The sequence below is a fragment of the Scyliorhinus canicula genome, chromosome 9 (genome assembly GCF_902713615.1).
Source record: "Scyliorhinus canicula chromosome 9, sScyCan1.1, whole genome shotgun sequence".
Classification (NCBI taxonomy): Eukaryota; Metazoa; Chordata; class Chondrichthyes; order Carcharhiniformes; family Scyliorhinidae; genus Scyliorhinus; species Scyliorhinus canicula.
The window spans coordinates 139046862-139067586 of NC_052154.1; the positions used below are offsets into that span (position 1 = coordinate 139046862).

General features: G+C 49.4%; 1 protein-coding gene across 5 annotated transcripts in view; it reads right to left on the reverse strand.

Annotated features, from left to right (window-relative positions):
* Positions 1-20725, reverse strand: part of ppp1r32 (protein phosphatase 1, regulatory subunit 32) — a 282513-nt gene that overhangs the window by 137997 nt on the left and 123791 nt on the right. For all 5 annotated transcript variants that reach the window (XM_038807694.1, XM_038807697.1, XM_038807698.1 and 2 more), the window contains exons 9-11: positions 20425-20496; positions 10246-10332; positions 680-865 (exon numbers count right to left, since the gene is read on the reverse strand). In XM_038807694.1, the coding sequence (XP_038663622.1) occupies positions 680-865; positions 10246-10332; positions 20425-20496 (345 nt within the window). The remainder of the gene's footprint in view (positions 1-679; positions 866-10245; positions 10333-20424; positions 20497-20725) is intronic.

The window sequence follows — 20725 nt, forward strand, 5'->3', positions numbered from 1 at the left end:
GGGGACAGAAGTATAATCACCTGGAGAGAGAGGGCAGTGTTCCTGGCACAGATTGGCATTGCCGCTATCCGTAATTCTGGGTCCTCGGAGGGATCCCTTCAACTGATTCTCATTTGGCCAAATCTGTTGTAGTCACGTGGATATTTAGTGAGAGGGGATCATGTGGCGGGTGCTCTATTAATAATATTTAAATACATTAATATCCATTCAAATAAAGCGGGTGAATCTTGTGACATCACTGGCAAGGGGCGGGGAAATGGGGAAATGTTTTTTTAATTAAATTTAGAGTACCCACTTCTTTTTTTCCAATTAAGGGGCAATTTAGCATGGCCAATCCACCAACCCTGCACGTCTTTTGGGCTGTGTGGGGGGGGGGGGGGGGGGGGGGTGAGACCCACACAGAGAGAATGTGCAAACTCAACATGGACAATGACCCGGAGCCAAGATAGAACCCGGGTCCTCAGCACCATGAGGCAGCAGTGCTAACCACTGCGCCACCGGGCTGCCCTGGAAAACTCCAGGGAATAATAAATTTTCCACCAGAGTTGCCAATCCCGCACACTGCAGGCTCAAAATCGCCGCCATGAACAACTGCTACTGACTAACTCTAAAACCCAGAAAAAGGCACTGCAGTACATAAAGGCAATCCGAGCACAAAAGAGGAAAATGCTTTCCTTACCTTAGTACCAACATTAACATGCCCCAGTAGTTCTGTTTTTAATGGTCTATGTTGTGGATTTGTGTAAGTCAGGGTATTGATGCTGCTAGGTTCATCAAGATGGCTTCTGTTAAGGTACTCAACTGAGTCTTCCTTCTTTAGCTTCTCTATCTTATCAGCGGGAAGGTTCTGTAGCCCGCTTGGTAGCTGTGATAAAGAGGCGAGCAGTATTAGCAAGAACCCTGAATGCATTTTCAGTACAAATATTTAATTATGGGTAGCAATTGCACCATATTCTACTGGACCGGGTCTCATACAGTGTTCAGCTCCCATTTGAAAACAGGCAGCATACAAATATTTGTGATTACCAAACCATTAATGAGCCCAATAAAGGTTTTACACTGCGAACATAGTGTGCCGATAGGAAACTGCAGTTTGGGAATTATTTGCAATCGAATGTGTTTTGATTCCCCAAGATTCCAAACTTGTCTCCCATCTTAAAATTTTCTTTTCTTCTCTCCTGAAACAATATTGTTTCCCGAACAATGAATGCCATCAGGGTATTTGACTGCTGCAGATGTGTAGCTGATCCTGTAGTCACCTGATATTTATGCAAAAGTATTTTCAAAAAGGAGTCACCGTAGCAATAATGGCTTTGGCTACTTCTTACCCCTCGTTAGCCCTGGAATACTAAAGCAATTACAGCACCATTACCACCGACTGACTGAGATCAGCACAAGTTGAATCTGTTTATTCTTGTTCAATAATGCCACAATTAGATTCTGAAAGAATCCGAGTTTTGAAATATTGTAAATTAGGGTGCAAAGAAAATAAATATGGGAGCACTGGTTAAAAAGGTAAGTTTAGAAATTCTGTCAGAAAGTTCATCACACAAGGAACAGTATCTGTGTGGAGACAGAAATATTTGGAACAAAATTTAAACAAATTTAAGTTTTTTTAAATCACAATGTGGATGAATTTTTGTGGTCAAATTTGCTAACTAAGGTGATTTACGTCGATGTGAAATGGTGAACAGAGTGTAAAGAAAAAGGTGAAGACCCATGTTTCTTCACGCTTCTGAGTTTTTAGTTTGGCCAAAGTGCTGTCAAATATTCTGTTTCATTCTAAACTTACAACACATGAAAACTACATTGATGGGGACACAATTCCTTAATACTTTCATAGGAATGTACAATGCACACAGGTTCCATTTAAAATAAGCAGTTTCTTAATAATAAACAATTTCTGAATACTTTCAGAGGAATGTACAATGCACACAGGTTCCATTTAAAATAAGCAGTAATTTGTGTTTGAACTTTTGGAGGAGGTTGAGGGTCACTTGTATCAGAGCAGACTGACTGCCTTCGCCAGCCTTATTTTTTTTTTATTCATTCACGCCATGTGGGCATCTCTGGCGAGCCAGCATTAATTGCCCATCCCTAATTGCTCCTGAGAAGGTGGTGGTGAACTGCCTTCTTGAATTGCTGCTGTTGCTGAGGTGCAGGTACACCCACCACACTGTTCAGAAGGGAGTTCCAGGATCTTGACCCAGAGACAGCAAAGTATCGACAATAAATTTCCTTTTTCTTTTTGTTTTCTCCAATTAAGAGGCAATTTAGTGTGCCCAATCCACCTACCCTGCACATCTTTGGGTTGTGGGGGTGAGACCCATGCAGACACTGGGAGAATGTGCAAACTCCACATGGACAGTGACCCGGGGCCGGGACTCAACCCGGGTCCTCAGCGCCTTGAGGCAGCAGTGCGAAAGACCATGCCGTGCTGGATCGACAATATAATATATTTCCAAGTCAGTGTGGTGAGTGACTTGGAGGGTATCCTCCAGGTGGTGGAGTTCCCAGGTATCTGCTTCGCTTGTCCTTCTAGATGGTAGTGGTCATGAGTTTGGAAGGTGCTGCCTCAGGGACTTTATTGAATTCCTCAAATGCATCTTGTAGATGGTACACACAGCGGCCACTGTGCGTCGGCGGTGGAGGGATTGAATATTTGTGGATGGGGTCCCAAACAAGTGGGTTGCTTTGTCCTGGATAGTGTCGAACTCCTTGAGTGTTGTTGGAGCTGCACTCATCTAGGCAAGTGGACAGTATTCCACTACACGCCTGACTTGCACGTTGTTGATGGTGAACAGGCTTTGGGGAGTCAGCAGGTGAGTTACACTTCGCAGGATTCCTAACCTTTGACCTCCTCTTGTAGGCATAGTATTTATATGGCTAGTCCAGTTAATTTTCTTGTCAATAGTAAATGGTAATCCTCAGGATGTTCAAAGTAGGGGATCCAGTGATGATAATGCCATTGAATGTCATGAGGCAGTGGTTCAATACTATCTTGTTTCAAATGGTTATTGCCTCACACTTGTGTGGCATGAATGATACTTGTAACATATCAGCCCAAACCTGGATATTGTCCAGGTCTTGCTGCATTTGGACATGCAAACATGTGTCCAGATTCAGGCACAACTGGTTGGGAATGTTGGAGGACAATTGTCTATCCTTCATCAAGAAGACAGCAATGGATTAGTTTAAGATGATTAAGTATTCAACATGGTAGATATGGGATCCTATTCCTTATGGTAGGAGAGTGCAGAACAAGAGGGCATTGCATGTACCAAAAGGAAATCTGTTCAAGGCCGGATGATGTTTGTTATTAATTCTTTACCACCACGCCACTGTGTGTGCAATACCACTGGACCTGTAATCCAAAGATCCAGGCTAATGCTCTGGGGGACATGGGTTCAAATCCCACAATGACAGCTGGTAGAATTTAAATTCAATTAATAAAATATGGAATTGACAGCTAGTTTCAGAAATAGTGGCCATGCACGTTAACAATGATTGTCATAAAAATGATCTGGTTCAATAATGTCCTTCTGAGAAGGAAATCTGCCATTCTTACCTGATCTGGCCTACATGTGACACCATGTAATTGACTCTTAACTGCACTCTGACAAAGCTGAGAAAGCTGTTTAGTTGAAAAGCAATTAAGGATGTCATGCAGATGAGCTTATGCCCAATAATGATTTTAAAACACTTGCTGGAAACATAAATAGAACTTAAAAAAAAGGCATTTTTAAACACAGACTGAAGGTGACTTGACGGCACAGCCAAAGATGGCTACCCCATGAGATACCCTCAATTATGACACAGGAGAGAAGATTGGTAATTCAAAGGCTTTAATTACCGGAGAACCGGACAGCTGCCGAGAAGTGTGGTCACAGCATGCTGCCCAGTGAGCATTACCTTATATACCGTTTCCTGGGGGCGGAGCCAGAGGCGGAGTCCCCCAGGGTACCAAGCCCGGTCTTAAAGGGCCAATGTATTAAAGGCATGGTACAGTTGCAGCAGTTACCAATACCATTCATGGCCACAACATTGTAGTCCCAGATACCAAGCCATGCTTCAAGCTCACCAACCTTATTCCAGATGCTCCTTGCATTGAAGTAGACGCACTTCAAACTATCTTCATGCCTGCAAGTCCAATTTGTGTACTTGGTACCTTCCTCAGTACTGCAATACCCTCAACTGCCTGAACTCCAGCTGTCATAATATGCACCCATGCACATCATGAGGTAAAAGCAGGCAGTGATAGACACCCAGGTGAGCCAATCAATGTACATAACAGAACACAACCAATCACAAGACTGGACACCAAAGGGGGACTTACAACTATAAAACACATGAGGCATCAGCACTCTGCCTCTTTCCACTGCTGATAGCTATAGTGATAGTCAGGGTGTACAAATCATTCAACACCTCCAACATGTGGATCAGAGCTAGCCTGGTCTAGATAGTTAGCTTTAGTTTATTTAGGGTAGTAGAGAGTCAACCCACAGGCAGCTGTGTGTTCTGTTGCTAGAGTTCAATAAATCTTCTCTTGAACCAACGCCTTTATTTGGTGTATACTTGATTAGTTAATTGAATCGTGTGCAATCCGTGTCACCCCAGGGTGAACAACACGACACCAGCAACGCTATCTCCTGGACTACAAATCAGTTTCCCATCCCCTTGCCAAATTAGTTTTAGCCTTTTACACACTTTATGCTCATAATCCTTTACATTATTGTTTATCCGGAATCTATCAATCTCTGCTTTAAACATACTCAGTAACTGAGCTTCCACAGCCCTCTGGGGTAGACAATTCCAAAGATTACAACCCTCAAATGCTGAAATACTTGAAACCCCAAGAAAGATGTGCAGGTTAGGTGGATTGGCCATGCTAAATTTCCCTTAGTATCCAAAATTTCCCTTAGTGTTGGGTGGGGTTACTGGGTTATGGGGATAGGGTAGAGGTGTGGGCTTGGGTAGGGTGCTCTTTCAAAAAGAGCCGGTGCAGACTCGATGGGCCGAATGGCCTCCTTCTGCACTGTAAATTCTATGATAAATGAGAGGCTGCAGAGACAGTGGATGTGCTAGCTCGGATTCCCAAAATTTTTAAGATTTCTAACATCCATGTCGCCATCCAAGTCCCTACAACAAAGCTATGGCCTTCCATGACAGTGAAGAAAAGAAGTCCAGGGTTTCTTTGCTCTGCAGAATGATCCTGAATTGATGGGTAAGTCTGGAAGCAGAGACTGAGGCTGTATTGTGCTTCCGGCTAAATATGGTGATGGAGGGCTAAACAAGCTGACCGTCACTCAAATACCTGAGGTAGCGATATTGATGTCCAACAACTGTGACGGGAAAGAATTGAAGTTTTACCGGGAGGCAATCAGCAGCTTGCAGACTGTCACAGCAGTTCCTAATTCATATGTGCATACAGTTCTCAGTGCGTGGGTCCCACAGCATCAGCACTGGGATCAAAACACCCACCCCATGTTCCCATGTTCTGCATCTAAAAATCATATACATGTGCAATCAAAAAAAATACAGACAGAAATAGCACAATACCCGTTCAAAAGTCCTTGGAATGGGAAGATTTAAAAACAGTAACCTATCTGTGTTTGTCTTGAGTACCTTCTTTAGGAGCTATATAAAAGCTGAATTAATAGTCATCCAAAAACTGCTTTCTATGGTTTCTGTACTAGAGGGAGACATGAACAATTTTGGCATAATCAGTATTTGAGAGGAGGTTGCTGTATGAAATTCTCTGGAAAGCTAACTAAAATTTCCCAAATACTTTACAGGCCAAGTGTCTGGTTCATCAGTGAATGGGATGAATAAATTCTGGTCCAGTTGAGTTTCACTCCAGTTGCATAGCGCCACTGCACAGTGCCTCCTGGTCATCATCATACAGAAATGCTGACTATTTGCTTATAGGTACATCAGCACCCCAAACTCTAATGTAAGTGGAGGCCTCCAAGAATCCAGCAGCCTGTGAACAGAACCACCACCTCCCCTCAACAGCCTGTGACCACCCAACACCCAACAGTCTGTGACCCCAACAGTTTGTGACCCCAACAGTTTGTGACCCCAACAACCAGCTGCCTGTGACCCCAACAACCAACAGTCTGTTAATCCAACACCCAACAGCCTGTGACCCCAACACACAACAGCCTGTGGCACCAACACATACCAGCCTGTGACTCCCCCCACCTCCTGTCCCTGGTGCATCTGGTGGGCAGCGGGCAGAGCGGGGTGGCACCACACCACCCGGGACACCCGAGCAATGGCAGGGCCCAGCCAGGCCGGGGCGCCCCAGGAGACACACGCCAACGGGGATACGGCGCAGGGCAGGAGTCACAGCAGGCTGCCTTCACCATCTGGGGAACCACCTAGTCGTAGTGTTAGGGCCTGTAAGGCCAGAAAGTTAGACACCAATTAGGTTGGCGCGGGTGCAGGGCACAGTTAAGTTATGGGGCTAGGGCACAGACTGTGTTTATATTTCCACACAATAAACACCTCAAACCACTGTTTTAACCTGCGTCTGTGCTCTGTCTGATGGGTGTGGGGGTGAGCTGGGAGAGTGGGGGGGTGGGGGACTAGTGCAGGCCACGTTGGTGGACTGTCCTCCCCTCCCCCTCTCCGGTGCCCAACCGTCCCCAGCACTCCCAACGCAGGGATTCTATGGGAACGTGTGATGGGCTGGCCAACTCGCATGCAGGGATTACCCAGGTGGAAGGTGCCACTGTGGGCATGAGGCAGACATTGACTAACAATGTAGAGCACGGAGCTCATCACATAGTGGGCTGTCATCATCCTCCATCCCATGGACCAGACACGCTGTTACTGCAAACCCAGGAACCCCAGCTCATTGCGCCGCAGGTATGTATCATGGAGGGAGTGTGCATGCTGGCGGTTTGGTGATGTGGGAGGTGAGTGGGTGTGGTGTCCGTGCCCCTGGCCAGCAGCTGCCCCCCTCCCTCCTCTCCTAGTCAGTGAACCGTGTCGCAATCAGAGCGTCCCGTGCACGCTGGCCCTGGCAATGGCATTGTGCGGCCTCCCTTGCCTGCCTGGGCCCCATGTCTTGCTCACCGTCCCCCTCCCCCGCATCCTCCTCATCCTCCTTCTCCAGCACATCGCCCCTCTGCTGTGCTATGTTGTGCAGGATGCAGCAGGCCACCATGATACTGGCGACATTCTCAGCCTCGTACTGGAGGGCCCCTCCAGAGTGCTCAAGGCATCTGAAGCGCATCTTGAGGTTGCCGAAGCACCGCTTAATCACACTCCTGGTCGCTGTATGGGAGTCATTGTAGCGGGTGTCCGTTTCGGTCTGTGGCCTCCAGATAGTCATCAGCCACAACCGTAGCAGGTAACCCCTGTCGTCCAGCAGCCAACCCCGCAGCTGGTGGTGGGGGGGTGGGGTGTTCAGGGATAACCAAGTGTGCTAGGATGCCGTGCACACTGCCCGGGTTTCGGGCGCAGACGTGCATGGTGCACAAATGGTGATCACAGTTCATGTTCATCGAGTGAAACCCGTTTTGGTTGATGTACAGCGGCCTGTTATCCGCCGGTGCCCGTAGGGCGACATGCATTCTGTCGATCCACCTCCTCTCTGAGCGGCTCACGTGGCTGCAAGGTATCTCGTAGGGCTTCTGCCATCACCACAGCGGCCAGCATTGCAGGTTGATGTCCGAATGCCATAGTCTGCAGGGGGTGAAAGGCCAACACATTAGCATGGTGCATACTCCCGTGCCAATCCAGATTCCATGGGCTACATGGTGGCCCTGGTTGGCACTGCGGACCCCGTCCACAAATGCCCCCCCACCCCCGCACTCCTGCCCCTTTGGTATCCGGCCCCATTGGTGCCCCCAGTCCTGGAACCCGTCCCTGCTGCCAGAGGTACCGTTGGCTGGAACTGTCCTCACTGGGGTTCTGCCTTGGGTGATCCTGGGTGGTCCCCCGGTGCGTGGCTGCCAGTTGGGTGCTGTGTTCGGGGATGGGGGGCGCGCTGTGTTAGGGGGTGGGGTGCGGGGGTGTGCGCTCCCATACGTCCGGTGCCACTGTGTAGAACATGGGGCCAGGGTGCGTGGTTAGAAAGATGTCCCCCGTAGTGGCGGTCAGTACCCGGGCACCTCCCCAGCCCTGGAAGCTCGGCACACCCTCCCCCTCCCCTCCCCCTCCCCTGGCTCGCCCCCGTCCCCCGTCGCACCCCCCGCCGTCCGTAGACAACATGGCAGGTGTCCTGGCCAGCAGCCCGCAGTCACTCCACACCATTTCCTACCTCCTCTTCCTTGCTCAGCAGCCAGGATGCCACATTCACGACTTTTAATACCACAAGTGAATGACGCCGTCGGGAACTCGGCCCACCGGAGGCGGTGAATCGCGGAGCCCCCAGAACATAGGGTGTCAGGCCCGCTAATGATGTGTCTACTGTACTTCCACCCCGTGCGGCGAGTGACGCATTTACGTCATTTTCGGGGTGCCGGAGCATCCCGATTTGGCATCAAACTAGAGCCTAGCCTGATTTTGGCATCGGAAGGTACTCTCCGCCCAATCGCGTTTCACGTTTTCGGCATCGGCAAGCGAAAATTCCACCCTTAGTCTCAGTGGCACCGTGAGAAGCAGCACTTCAGGAAATTAACTTCCAACCCGGATCATTTTAGAGGGGCAGGTCTTTTGGGCCAACTTCAATACTTGTGCACTTGCCACTGCTAGTGGCTACGGAAGATCTGCCCTATCTTTCAGCTCTCAAGGGCCATAATCAAATGTTACTATAGCAGATTAATTCACTTGAATTTAGATGTAATAAATACCAATAGTTAAAAAATGCAAAATCAAACTGGAGTATCGAAAATAAAACAAATGCACTTAAATAATTGCAAGGAAAGGAACCCTAACAAGAACGTTCTGAATCAATGACCAAATGCAAGGCACCCAGGAGGTGTATTCCCTTGTCTATCCACCTGCTGTATTCACACGTTGTGCAGTTGACAGTAGCCTGCAAATGTATGACAGAGTGATCCATTCTGAATGTAATTTCCAATGATCTAATGAAGCACAGCATAAGTCACTGGTTTCCCCCATTACCCAGTACAAAAACACAAGGCAGTTTTGAATGGTCAACTGCTTCTGTAACCTACCTCCCCAACCAACACTGAGCAGGAGCCTGCACCACTGACACTCATCAACAGAAATTTACCCTTTGACCTGATCACTTATTCAGATAAACAATATAAGCAGCAAGGTCCACATCAGTCTTTGAAAATAGGATCTGCCCCTTATTGGTGGCTTACTCCATTATTCATGCAAAGAGTATAGTATTTATTACTGTCGCACTAAGTAGTGCTGATTGGAAGGATAGTAAGGCAGCAGACGGGTGGTGTAAGTGCCGTAATTCAAACGTTCAGCACTGTTGACGCTATAAGCAATATCAGAAGAGCCTCCACTGAATTACAGCCACAAGCACAATGTTCTGGTTTCTCTTTGCATTTTATAGTCGGCTGGCATGATATAAGAGTCTGAGGCAGGTGAAAAGGAGACGATGCTTAAAGCTTATTGAAAACAAGAATGTATTCGGCATCACATAGCCAACGTGATCATATTACAGCTTTATTTTCAGCTGTGTTCAGTATATCTAACACCGGACTATGATTTATTCATTCTACATGAGATAATGAAACAGTATAAAACAGGGCTGTGAAGTAGAACAGCTCAGAGGACTTATATGGGTGTGCGCTCACGTGCAAACGTTGTCCTTGTCAACTTTGCATTGCTTGTCCCAAACCTTCCTTTCCATAGAATCCATAGAATGGCATGTTTCTCAAACGATATTATCGTGTTTTCTTTCGCTTTTTCTTTAGTTCCTTCCATGATCTCAAGGCAGCAGCAGTTGTCGGGTGTCCTCTGGGACATCGTCTGGGATCTTCTCAAAATTGTTCATTCTTCATGTCGAGTCCAGACAATGGTTTTAACAAGATACATTACCCAAGAGAAGAAAGCCAAACTTGAACCTGTCCTCAACTGCCCTGCACGCATTTTTCAACAGGAGAGCACTAAATAGTAACAACGAGTCGGGGAATCTGGCAATTTTAACAGTGGGAAATAAATAGTCAAGAATTCTACTTGAATGCGTTACCCATTGCACAGAGAAAAATAAACTCCTGGGTAACTATTACATTCCACTTGTGAAGAAAAATTATTGCTGTAAGCTCACTGGTCAGTTTGTGTCATTTGTTGATGGAAACAAGTACTTACAGTTGTGTCCAGTGATAATCCAACTCTATGAGTGAAACCAGTGTTCCTGTCAGACGTAGTTGCTATTGCAGGCAAAAATTCATCACCCTGTGAATCAAACACAATTGTTTTTTAATTTCAATATTATATTTAAGGAAGAAATTTATTTTTCTCAGAGAAAGACCCAACAGTACTGCCGACGAGAATTGTGAATGCAGTAATGGGAGATGCAACTTCACCGACAGGACATAATCCATAGGATTTACCGGCTGTTCACACCAGCGGGATATTCCTTAAAAAAATAAGAGCAGAATTAGGCCATTCGGCCCATCAAGTCTGCTCTGCCATTCAATCATGGCTGAGATGTTTCTCATCCCAATTTTCCTGCCTTCTCCCCATAACCCTCATCCAATTATTAATCAAGAACCTATCTATCTTTGTCTTTTTTTAAAAATAATTTTTATTCAAATTTTTCAACAACAAAATTTCTCCCAACAATAAAATAAACAAGACATAGAAAAAAACAGAAAAAGCCCCTCCCTCCAATATAAAGCAATACATTAATAACAAAGAAGAAAGTAACAAACATATAGTTGCAAAAACAAACCCCCTTAACAGACCCATAATCCACCCCCCCCCCCCCCCCCCCCCCCCCCCCCCCCCCCCCCCGGGTTGCTGCTGAGATTGACCACCCCCTAGCACTCCGCCAGGAAATCAAGAAAAGGCCACCGCCAGAAGAACCCTTGAACCGACCCCCTCACGGCAAATTTGACCCTCTCCAGTTTGATGAACCCGGCCATGTCGTTAATCCAGGATTCCAGGCTTGGGGGCTTTGCGTCCCTCCGCTGTAAAAGAATCCTACCCCAGGCTACTAGAGACGCAAAGGCCAGAATACCGGCCTCTCTCACCTCCTGCACTCCCGGCTCCAATGCTACCCCAAAGATAGCGAGCCCCCAGCCCGGTTCCACCCTGGAACCGACCACCTTGGACAAGGTCCCCGCCACCCCCTTCCAGAACCCCTCCAACGCCGGACACACCCAGAACATTTGGTTGTGATTCGCCGGGCCTCCCGAACACCTCCCACACCTGTCCTCACCCCCAAAGAACCGGCTCAGCCTGGCCCTTGTCATGTGCGCCCTATGCAGCACCTTCAGCTGAATAAAGCTGAGCCGTGCGCAAGAAGAGGACGAATTCACCCTCCCCAGGGCTTCCGCCCACATCCCCTCGTCAATCTCCTCCCCCAGCTCCTCCTCCCACTTTGCTTTCAGCTCCTCCACCGAGGCCTCCTCCTCCTCCTGCGTCACCTGATAAATTGCCGAGATCCTACCCTCGCCGACCCACGTCCCCGAGGGCACCCTATCCTGCACCCACCTAGGCGGCAGCAGCGGGATCTCCGCCACCTGCCGCTTAACAAACGCCCTAATCTGCATATACCTGAAAGTATTCCCGGGGGGAGACTCCACTTCCCCTCCAACTCCTCGAAGGTCGCAAACTTCCCGTCGAGGAAAAGGTCCCCCATCCGCCTGATACCTGCCCTATGCCAACTCAAAAACCCACCATCTATTCTCCCTGGTGCAAACCGATGGTTGCCCCGTATCAAGGTCCAAACTGAGGCCTTCACTTCCCCCCTATGCCGCCTCCACTGCCCCCAAATTTGAGAGAAGCCACCACTACTGGACTCGTAGAATACCTTGCCGGGGGGAGTGGGAGCGGGGCCGTCACCAGTGCCTCCAAACTCATGCCCACACAGGACGCCACCTCCAACCTCTTCCATGCGGCACCCTCCCCCTCCATCACCTACCTACGAATCATTGCCACATTCGCAGCCCAGTTGTACCCACACAGATTGGGCAACGCCAAACCACCTACCTCACTGCCTCGCTCCAGGAGTGAGGAATACCCTCCTCACTCTCGGGGCCTTCTGCGCCCACACGTACCCCAAAATACTCTTATTAACCCTCCTAAAGAAAGTCTTCGGAATCAAGATGGGGAGACACTGGAAGAGAAACAAAACCTTGGGAGCACCGTCATCTTAACTGACTGGACCCTGCCCGCCAAAGAGAGCGGCAGCGCATCCCACCTCCTAAACTCCTCCTCCATCTGTTCCACCAGCCTCAAAAAGTTTAGCCTATGCAGGGCCCCCCAGCTCCTAGCTATCTGGACGCCAAGATATCTAAAGCTCCTCTCCGCCCTCTTCAACGGGAGCTCCCTTATCTCCCTCTCCTGGTCCCCCAAGTGCAGCACAAACAGCTCACTCTTCCCCACGTTGAGCTTATAGCCCGAAAAGTCCCCAAACTCCCCAAGTATCCTCAACACCTCTGGCATCCCCCCGCCGGATCCGCGATGTACAACAGTAAATCATCCGCGTACAGCGACAACCGGTGCTCCTCCCCTGCCCCCGCACAATCCCCCTCCAGTTCTTCAAATCCCTCAGCGCCATGGCCAGGGGTTCAATCGCTAACGCGAAGAGCAGGGGAGACAGGGGGCACCCCTGCCTCGTCCCCCGGGACAGCCGAAAGTCCTCCAACCTCTTCCCATTCGTCACCACGCTCGCTACTGGGGCACCATACAGCAGCCTCACCCAGCTAATGAATCCTTCACCAAACCCAAATCTCCTCAACACCTCCCACAGGTAGCTCCACTCCACCCTTTAGAAGGCTTCCTCCGCATCCATCGATGCTACTATTTCCGCCTCCACATCCGCCGACGACATCATCAGAACATTAAGAAGCCGCCGCACATTGACATTCAGCTGGAGTTCCCAAGAGTGGAGGAGGAGCAGGTGGAGGGTCTCTGGGCCCCAATCGAGTTGGAGGAGTTGATGGAGGCGCTGGGGAGCATGCAGACAGGGAAAGCAGCGGGACCTGCCGCTGCCTCCCCTTCACAAACCCTGTTTGGTCCTCATGGATAACCAGCGGGACCACATCTTCCACCCTCCTGGACAATATCTTAGCCAACAACTTTGCGTCCACGTTGAGGAGCGAGATCGGCCTGTAAGACCCACACTGGAGGGGGTCCTTATCCCGCTTCAGAATCAGTGAAATTATTGCTCTGGACATCGCCGGGGGCAAAGCCCCTCCTCCCTCGCCTCATTCAGGGTCCTAACTAACAACGGGCCCAGCAAGTCTGAGAACTTTTTATAAAACTCCACCGGGAACCCGTCAGGTCCCGGTGCTTTCCCTGTCTGCATGCTCCCCAACGCCTCCATCAACGCCTCCAACTCGATTGGGGCCTCCAGACCCTCCACCTGCCCCTCCTCCACTCTTGGGAACACCAGCTTATCCAGAAAGCGGTCCATCCTGCCCACCTCCCTAGGGGGCACCGACCGGTACAGCTCCTCGTAGAAGGACCTGAAGACCCCATTAATGTCCCTAGCACTCCACACCAGGTTCCCTACTGCATCTGTGACTCCCCCTATCTCTCTCGCTGCCTCCCGGTTCCGGAGCTGGTGGGCCAGCATCCGACTTGCCTTCTCCCCGTACTCATATACCGCCCCCTGCGCCCTCCTCCACTGCGCCTCCACCTTCCGGGTGGTCAGTATATCGAACTCCACTTGGAGACTGCGACGCTTCCTCAAAAGCCCCTCTTCCGGGACGTCCGCATACCTCCTGTCCACCCTTACCATTTCTTCCACCAACCTCTCCCTCGCAACCCTCTCCTCCCTCTCCCTGAGCGCACAAATAGATATCAGCTCCACTCTAACCACCGCCTTCAGCGCTTCCCAGACCACCCCAACTTGCACCTCCCCATTGTCATTAGCTTCCAAATACCCCTCTATGCATCTACGGACCCGCCCACACACTTCCTCCTCTGCCAGAAGCCCCACATCTAACCTCCACAGCGGGCGCTGATCCTTCCCCTCCCCCAGCTCCAGGTCCATCGAATGCGGAGCGTGTTCAGATATGACTATCGCCAAATACTCCGCCCCCACCACTCTCTGGATTAGCACCCTGCTGAGGACAAAAAAATCAATCCGGCAATAAGCCTTGTGGACGTGGGAGAAAAAGGAAAACTCCCTACCTCCCGGCCTCAAAAACCTCCAAGGGTCTACCTCCCATCTGATCCATGAACCCCCTCAGCACTGAGGCCACGCGGGCCTCTTGCCCGTCTTAGACCTCGAACGATCCAGAGCTGGGTCCAACACAGTATTACAATCCCCTCCCAAGATCAACCTCCCGTCTCCAGGTCCGGAATCCGGCTCAACATTCGCCGCATGAAACCTGCATCATCCCAGTTGGGGGCGTACACATTAACCAGAACCACCCGCTCCCCTTGAAGCCTACCACTCACCATTATGTATCTGCCACAGCTATCCGCCACCACACTCGGCGCCATGAACGACAAGCTCTTGCCAACTAAAATCGCCACCCCTCGATTCTTCGCATCTAGCCCCGAGTGAAACACCTGTCCAACCCAGCCTCTTCTCAGCCTCACCTGATCCGCCACCTTAAGGTGTGTCTCCTGGACCATAGCCACGCCCGCTCCCGGCCCCTTCAAATGCGTCAAGACCCGGGACCGCTTCACCGTCAATTCAGCCCCATCACGTTCCATGTGACCAGCCGAATCTGGGGGGTCTTCCCCCTCCCTCTGCGCCGGTCAGTCATAGCTCTCCCTCGGCTCACCACGTGCCCGCAGAACTCCTGAGGCCCATTCCCCACGGTGGCAGACCCCCTCCGAACCCCCCCCCCCTTCGGCCCCTCCAGCAGCAACCCGGTACCCCCCTCCCCTATTTCCCCCCCCCCACCCCCGCCCAAGCTAGGGCCCCCCCCACCCCCGCCCAAGCTAGGGCCCCCCCTAGCTGCGTAATCCCTTCCATCGTACTTCCGTAGGTCAGCCGACTCCTGCTGACCCCGGCTGCTCCCACCAACCCAACGAACCCCCTGGTGTAACACAACCACCACTCCCCCCAGCCAGTGCCGGTCCCGCCCACTGCACCTCCAGCACGGGAAGAAAGCCCGCGATTCCATCTCAGACCCCGCCCCCCCGATCCAAAACGCGGGAAAAAGAAGGGCGCGTGTCCCAGAGGGCCCGCAAACAGCTCCCCAGCCCTCCACCAGTGAAAAACAAGAAAGCACCCGAATAAATAAATAACAGCCCCAAAAAGCGAAAAAGCAAGAAAACAAAAAGGCATCAACAAACACAACCAGAAAAACAAAAGGATACCCAGGTGGACAAGGCCTCCGGACTATGTACATCAGTCCCCAGCCCCCCAGTCCTCAGTTCGAGTCCAACTTCTCTGCCTGGACGAAAGCCCAGGCATTCTCCGGGGAATCGAGGTAAAGCTGGCGATCTTTGTAAGTGACCCAGAGGCGAGCCGGCTGTAACAGGCCAAACGTCACCCCCTTCTTGTGAAGCACTGCCTTCGTCTGATTAAAACCAGCCCTTCTCTTCGCCACCTCCGCACTCCAGTCCTGATAAATCCAGATCTCTGCATTCTCCCACTTGCTGCTCCTCTCCTTCTTCGCCCATCTCAGCACACACTCACGGTCAACGAAGCGGTGCAAACGGACTAGCACCGCCCTAGGCGGCTCATTCAGCTTGGGCTTCCTCAGCAGCACTCGATGGGCACCCTCCAGCTCCAAGGGCCCCTGGAACGATCCCGCGCCCATTAACGAGTTCAACATCACGGCCACATAGGCCCCCAAGTCCGAACCTTCCAGCCCCTCCGGGAGACCCAGGATCCGCAAGTTCTTCCAACGGGAGCGGTTCTCCATCTCCTCCATCCTCGCTAACCATTTCTTGTGGAGTGCCTCGTGCGACTCCACCTTCACTGCCAGGCCTAGGAGTTCATCCTGGCTCTCCGAGGCCTTTTGCCGTAGCTCTCAGATCTCTGCACCCTGAGCCGTCTGAGTCGCCATGAGCTTGTCCAGCGAGGGCTTAAGCGGTTCCAAGAGCTCAGCCTTCAGCTCTCTGAAGCAGCGCTGAAGCAGCTCCTGCTGCTCCTGCGCCCACTGCTGCCACGCTGCCGGTTCCCCACCCGCCGCCATCTTGTTTCTCCTGCCTCACACCTTTCTCTGCTCCAAAGCCAATTTTTTAACCGCTCCGCTCCTGGTCCAGTCCATCCGCCGGCAGATAAGCGCAGTGGATGTGTTCCCACACCCGGAAAAGTCCAGCCAGCACCGCTACGGGCCCTTAAAAGAGCCCAAAAGACCGACAATAGCGGGAGCTACCGAACATGCGGCTTAGCTCCGCATCACCGCAACCGGAAGTCCCATCTATCTCTGTCTTAAAGGCAGTCAGTGATCTGGCTTCCATGGCCTTCTGCATCAAAGAGTTCCACAGATTCACCACCCTCTGGCTGAAGATATTCCTCCTCACCTCTGTTTTAAAGGATCGTCCTTTCAGTCTGAGGCTGTGGCCTCAGGTTCTAGTTTTTCGTACAGGTGGAAACATCCTCTCCACATCCAATCTATCTAGGCCTCTCAGTCTCCTGTAAGTTTCAATAAGATCCCCCCTCATCCTTCTAAACTCCAACAAGTACAGACCCAGCGTCCTCAACTGTTTCTCATATGGCAAGCTCTTCATTAGAGCGATCATTCTTGTGAACCTCCTCTGGATCCTTTCCAAGGCCAGCACATCGTTCCTTAGATTTGGGGGCCCAAAACTGATCGCAATACTCCAAATGGAGTTTGACTCTTGTATTCTAGCACTCGCAACATGAATGCTAACATTGCATTTGCCTTCATAACTGCTGATTGAACCTACATGTTAACCTTAAGAGATTCTTGAACTCGGACTCCTAAGACCCTTTGTGCTTCTGATTTCCTGAGCCATTTCCTATTTAGAAAATAGTCTATGCCTCCATTCTTCCTACCAAAGTGTATAACCTCACACTTTTCCACATTTTATTCCATCTGCCACTCTTGCCCACTCTCCTAGCCTGTCCAAGTCTTTCTGCAGCCCCGCTTCCCCGCTTCCTCAATACTCCCTGTCTCTCTGCATATCTTTGTATCATCTGCAAACTTAGCAACAGTGCCCTCAGTTCCTTCTTCCAGACCATTAATGTATATTGTGAAAAGTTGTGGTCCCAACACTGACCAGTCCCACATCGGCGCATGGGTTTCCCGGCAACAAGGGGTGCAGTCAAAGGGAAATCCATTGACAAAGGTGAGACCATTAGATCCCACTGGCGGGTCACCTCCACCGCCGAAAAACATGCGGCGGGGTGGCCGGTAAATCTGCCCATAAGGTGCAGACATTGCAATGTATATGATATTGAGCTAACAAATCCCATTCTAGCATGCTATGAAAATTTATTCAATAAACGTGATCAGCTGTGGGCTAGCACCATAAAATTAACCTTGAAACCTGTTGGATAGGCCCTTTCACTATTTCAGGGCCTTGAAATGCCATCCGTACACTCTAACCTATAGGTCAGTGGTTGACTCCAAACATCCTCCAGCAAGCCACTCAGATATACAAGCAGTTGCTATAAAACAAAATTGCTCTGGAAATTGGCAATAAACACAGCCTTACCCGTGTCATCCACACACAAAACATAAATGAAAATAAAAAGCTTGTGTGCCTTACCAACTCCTCATTTCAAAAAGCTAATGGAGAGGGCCATGTTACAATGAGGTACCAATAATACATGAAGCTTGCAAGAGCATCGAAAGACACGGACATTTTAATATTTACAACTCAACAACACTCCAATTACTTGAGGGGGGGCACTTCATATCACTTCAGGTGGGTAATTAGACGAAGGGAGAATAAAGATTCCCTGACAGTATTCAAGCAGAACAAGGACTTAATAATTAACACTGAATCATCAATAAACAGACTCATCAGTCATTCATCTGGGACCTTGTTGCACTATTTATGGGCCCTTGCTGCGCACAAAATTGTTACTGTATTTGGATGCGAAAAGCAATTCATTGTGGATGAAGCATTTTGAATCATCTCAGTGATGTGATCAAATAAATGCATGTCTGCATACACGAGCACGCACATCTTCAAATAAGAAGTGCCTTCTATTTAATTGCCTGACAAACCTATATGTTGTGAAGGACATTATCTACACATCATGATCAATCCTTTCTGATTTATACTTGAGAAACAGATAGCCCTTACCTCTTTTAACTACAGTAAGAAGTCTTACAACACCAGGTTAAAGTCCAACAGGTTTGTTTCAAACACGAGCTTTCGGAGCACGGCTCCTTCTTCAGATTCACCTGAAGAAGGAGCCGTGCTCCGAAAGCTCGTGTTTGAAACAAACCTGTTGGACTTTAACCTGGTGTTGTAAGACTTCTTACTGTGCTCACCCCAGTCCAACGCCGGCATCTCCACATCATGGCTCTTTTAACTAAGTTTCCACCACTGTCTCAGGATTTTCATAACTCCCACTTTATACATAATATAAATAAATTTTGTTTATCGTTTTAAAATTGCCCAAGTGATTTGAAATACCAAATTTCTGCTTATAATATTCTCCCTAATCGCCCAAAGTTACATTTGTGAAGTGGGAACTGCTGGTGCAGCACAGGTGCCTCAGTCGTGTGAGCTAGCAAGGTCCCAGGCCTTCAATGTCTCCTTTCTCATATGGCCCATCATTTATTATTGTGCTACTTCTGATCTTCTCCACAAGATGCAAATAATTATTTTAAACACTGTTGTGATTTTCTTTCTTGGGAATATATTTCTCTTTATCACGCTATTATTCACCTCTCCTCTCAAACTTGGAAAATCTACATTGATAATACTTTTGACTTTTAAAAGGTAAGTATTGCGAATGTCCTTTCCCTTTCCTATCAACCACTGCCACTCAGATAAAGGAGTGAATAATGTCAGATGAAATTCTCCGCCGCCTGCTGCCGGTAGCGGGGTTTCCGATGCAGCGGAGAATCAGGTGTCCGGGGTTAAAATGATTTGCGATGCTTGGACCCCCCACAGGCGGCAAAATCGGGGTTTGTGCCCGTGCACAAGTGGGAGGATCCAAATGGATGTTGATGAACTACTTGCATCCACTTAGTGAGCCTACGCACTCTACCCCTACAGACCCATCTCTATGGCCCCCAGAGAACCCTGAATAAATAGACACCTCAGAGACCCCATAAATAGCCCCCCCCCCCCCCCCCAGTGATCCCCAGAACAGGGAGGCCCCTCCACCCCTCCCAGAGACCCACTAAATAGGGGGACCTCCTACAGGCCCCCAGGAAAAGAGACCGCTATCAGGAAGGCAGTTCCGGAACAGGGAGAGCGGGGGGTTCCGATATGTGTGGTGGGGAGGGCTTTGAAGGGGTCATTGGGGTAGCAGCGATTAAGTGGGGGGGGGGGGGCAGAACTTGCAGTCATGTGGCTTGGGGGGGGGGGGGGGCGAGCAGGAATTGTGATGGAGCATCTGGCATTGAGTGGGGAGCTAGTAGTGAGGGAAGGGCGGCGGCAATACTGCTGTGGATGATATTGGCCTGGGGGAGCGGGAGGGGAGAGCCCTGGATATTTGCACCATGGAGGGAGATCCCCGATGATTGTGCAATCTGGGGGGGGGGGGGGGGGGGGTGGCAGGGAGAGCCCCCAATACCTTCCTGGGTAAAGATTTAATTCTCTGCTGATCAGGGCACATTGATCTCCATGGAGCTGTCCTTGCTGGCTCTATAAGGTCCCGCCCCCCCCCAAATTGATAGTGTAACCCATGCCTCCATGTTTTTTTATTGTCAGAGTGCTATAAAGTCTATTCTGCAAACTCTGAATGCATCTGGTTTTTAATCAGAGCCTGACAGACTATGGAAAAATTCCACCCATTGTTTGATTGACAGCTCAGGGCCTCTTATCTCGACAAGTCAGTTTATGTAGACAAGGTTAAATGGTTTCAAGGGCTTGAAGTTTTGTTATTGATATGTTAAAGGGATTGGATGATTGATACATACATAGGAGACAGTTATAAATGAATTACTTTTTTTAAAAAATTTCAAAAATCCTACTTTCAATGTAGGGTGGGAATTTCCAACACAGTCTACGTCGTGTGTTCTGGTGGCAGAAGAACTCACCATTGCCGTATTCCCCATTAGGGGATGGGTTCTGAAATCCCAGAATTGGGACCCACCTGACACTTTTTAAAAGCTCTGGATTAATCCTGAATTGGTGAAAATCCAGACCTTTGAATACCAAGCTGGAATGTAAATCATATAATTATAAAATCATTTGACTTTTAGTTGTATTTCTCTCAACTCAAACAGTTTCCTTGTGCAGGAAGTTACATACTTGTAAAGTTCCAGACGGTAGATAGTCCGATTTTGTGATAGAAATTCCTGTTGGTCGGTCTGTGCAATATCCCTAAAAAGAAACATAAATTCTATTGAAATGGAACCGTTTCTGACTCTACCAATTTTAATACAATTAAAACTCTAATCTCAAATTATTAAACCACTTCCTGCCATTATATTGAAGTGCAATACAATATATATATATATGTATATATAAAAGGTAGAAGCATCCAGAGTACAATGCTCCCATTCTGATTTCCTTACAGCAGAAATATAACCAGTATGACAAAATCGTCTCA